The sequence below is a fragment of the Berghia stephanieae genome, unplaced genomic scaffold (assembly GCF_034508935.2).
Source record: "Berghia stephanieae isolate SIO BIC M18660-M18661 unplaced genomic scaffold, UCSD_Bste_1.3 scaffold2108, whole genome shotgun sequence".
In the NCBI taxonomy this organism is placed as follows: domain Eukaryota; kingdom Metazoa; phylum Mollusca; class Gastropoda; order Nudibranchia; family Aeolidiidae; genus Berghia; species Berghia stephanieae.
The window spans coordinates 1,785-2,500 of record NW_027623189.1 but is presented as its reverse complement, the minus strand read 5'-3'; the positions used below and the strand labels follow the sequence as shown (position 1 = coordinate 2,500).

Sequence of the window (716 nt, the reverse complement as noted above, 5' to 3'; positions counted from 1 at the left end):
TGCGATGTTTTCTTTTTTAAAAGAATAATGGATTCTTAACCACAGAGATACGATTGTGTGTATGCCAGCCGTTGTGTGCCTACTCGTTTTACTGTTTACAGTTCAATTCAAAGGTTTTTTTTAAAGGCAATTTGCCAATATGAAATAAATATACATTAACATTGAATTTCCAATCAATACAGGTAAAATCAAGAAAGAACCAAAGGAGATTACCCAAAATAATTAAATAGATATGTATATATACAGTAATGAATGAATAATATATGTGAGATCGCCTAAAAAAATATTCTATCGTTTTGTTTTAGGTGCTAGCATAAAAAACATGATACGAGAGAAACGTTTGTTTTGTTTTTGTTTGTTTTTTTTTGGTTTACTGAAGTGAAAATAAAGTACTCAAGTCATAAACAAAAATGAAAATAATAGCTTCCAAAAAAAAAAAAAGATCAAGAGACCAAACGTGGAACGTTTCAGGGGAAAAACCCTTTTTCAGCTAAAAACTTAAAAAAAAACCCAACAAATCAAGACAATGAAAAACATTAATACATTACTGAAAAAAAACATCATACTGATTCACGGACTTGCATTTGTGTGGTTTGTAGAATAAGGCTTTTTCATTTTTTTTTCTGTACAGTTTCTTAGTTTTTCCTTAAGTCTAGATACATTGGTTCATGTTTTCCTGTGCAAATGTCAATCCACACATTAAAGATCAGTGGCGG

At 29.7% G+C, this 716-nt stretch overlaps 1 protein-coding gene across 2 annotated transcripts in view; it reads left to right on the top strand.

Moving 5' to 3' along the window:
- LOC144961318 (low-density lipoprotein receptor 1-like) overlaps positions 1–441 on the top strand; it is an 8,478-nt gene extending 8,037 nt beyond the window's left edge. For both annotated transcript variants that reach the window (XM_078894555.1, XM_078894554.1), the window contains exon 5: positions 1–441. This exon is cut by the window's left edge and continues 86 nt beyond it. In XM_078894555.1, coding sequence (XP_078750681.1) covers positions 1–28 — 28 coding nt within the window. In that variant the 3' untranslated portion in view covers positions 29–441.
- The last annotated feature ends 275 nt before the right edge of the window (positions 442–716 follow it).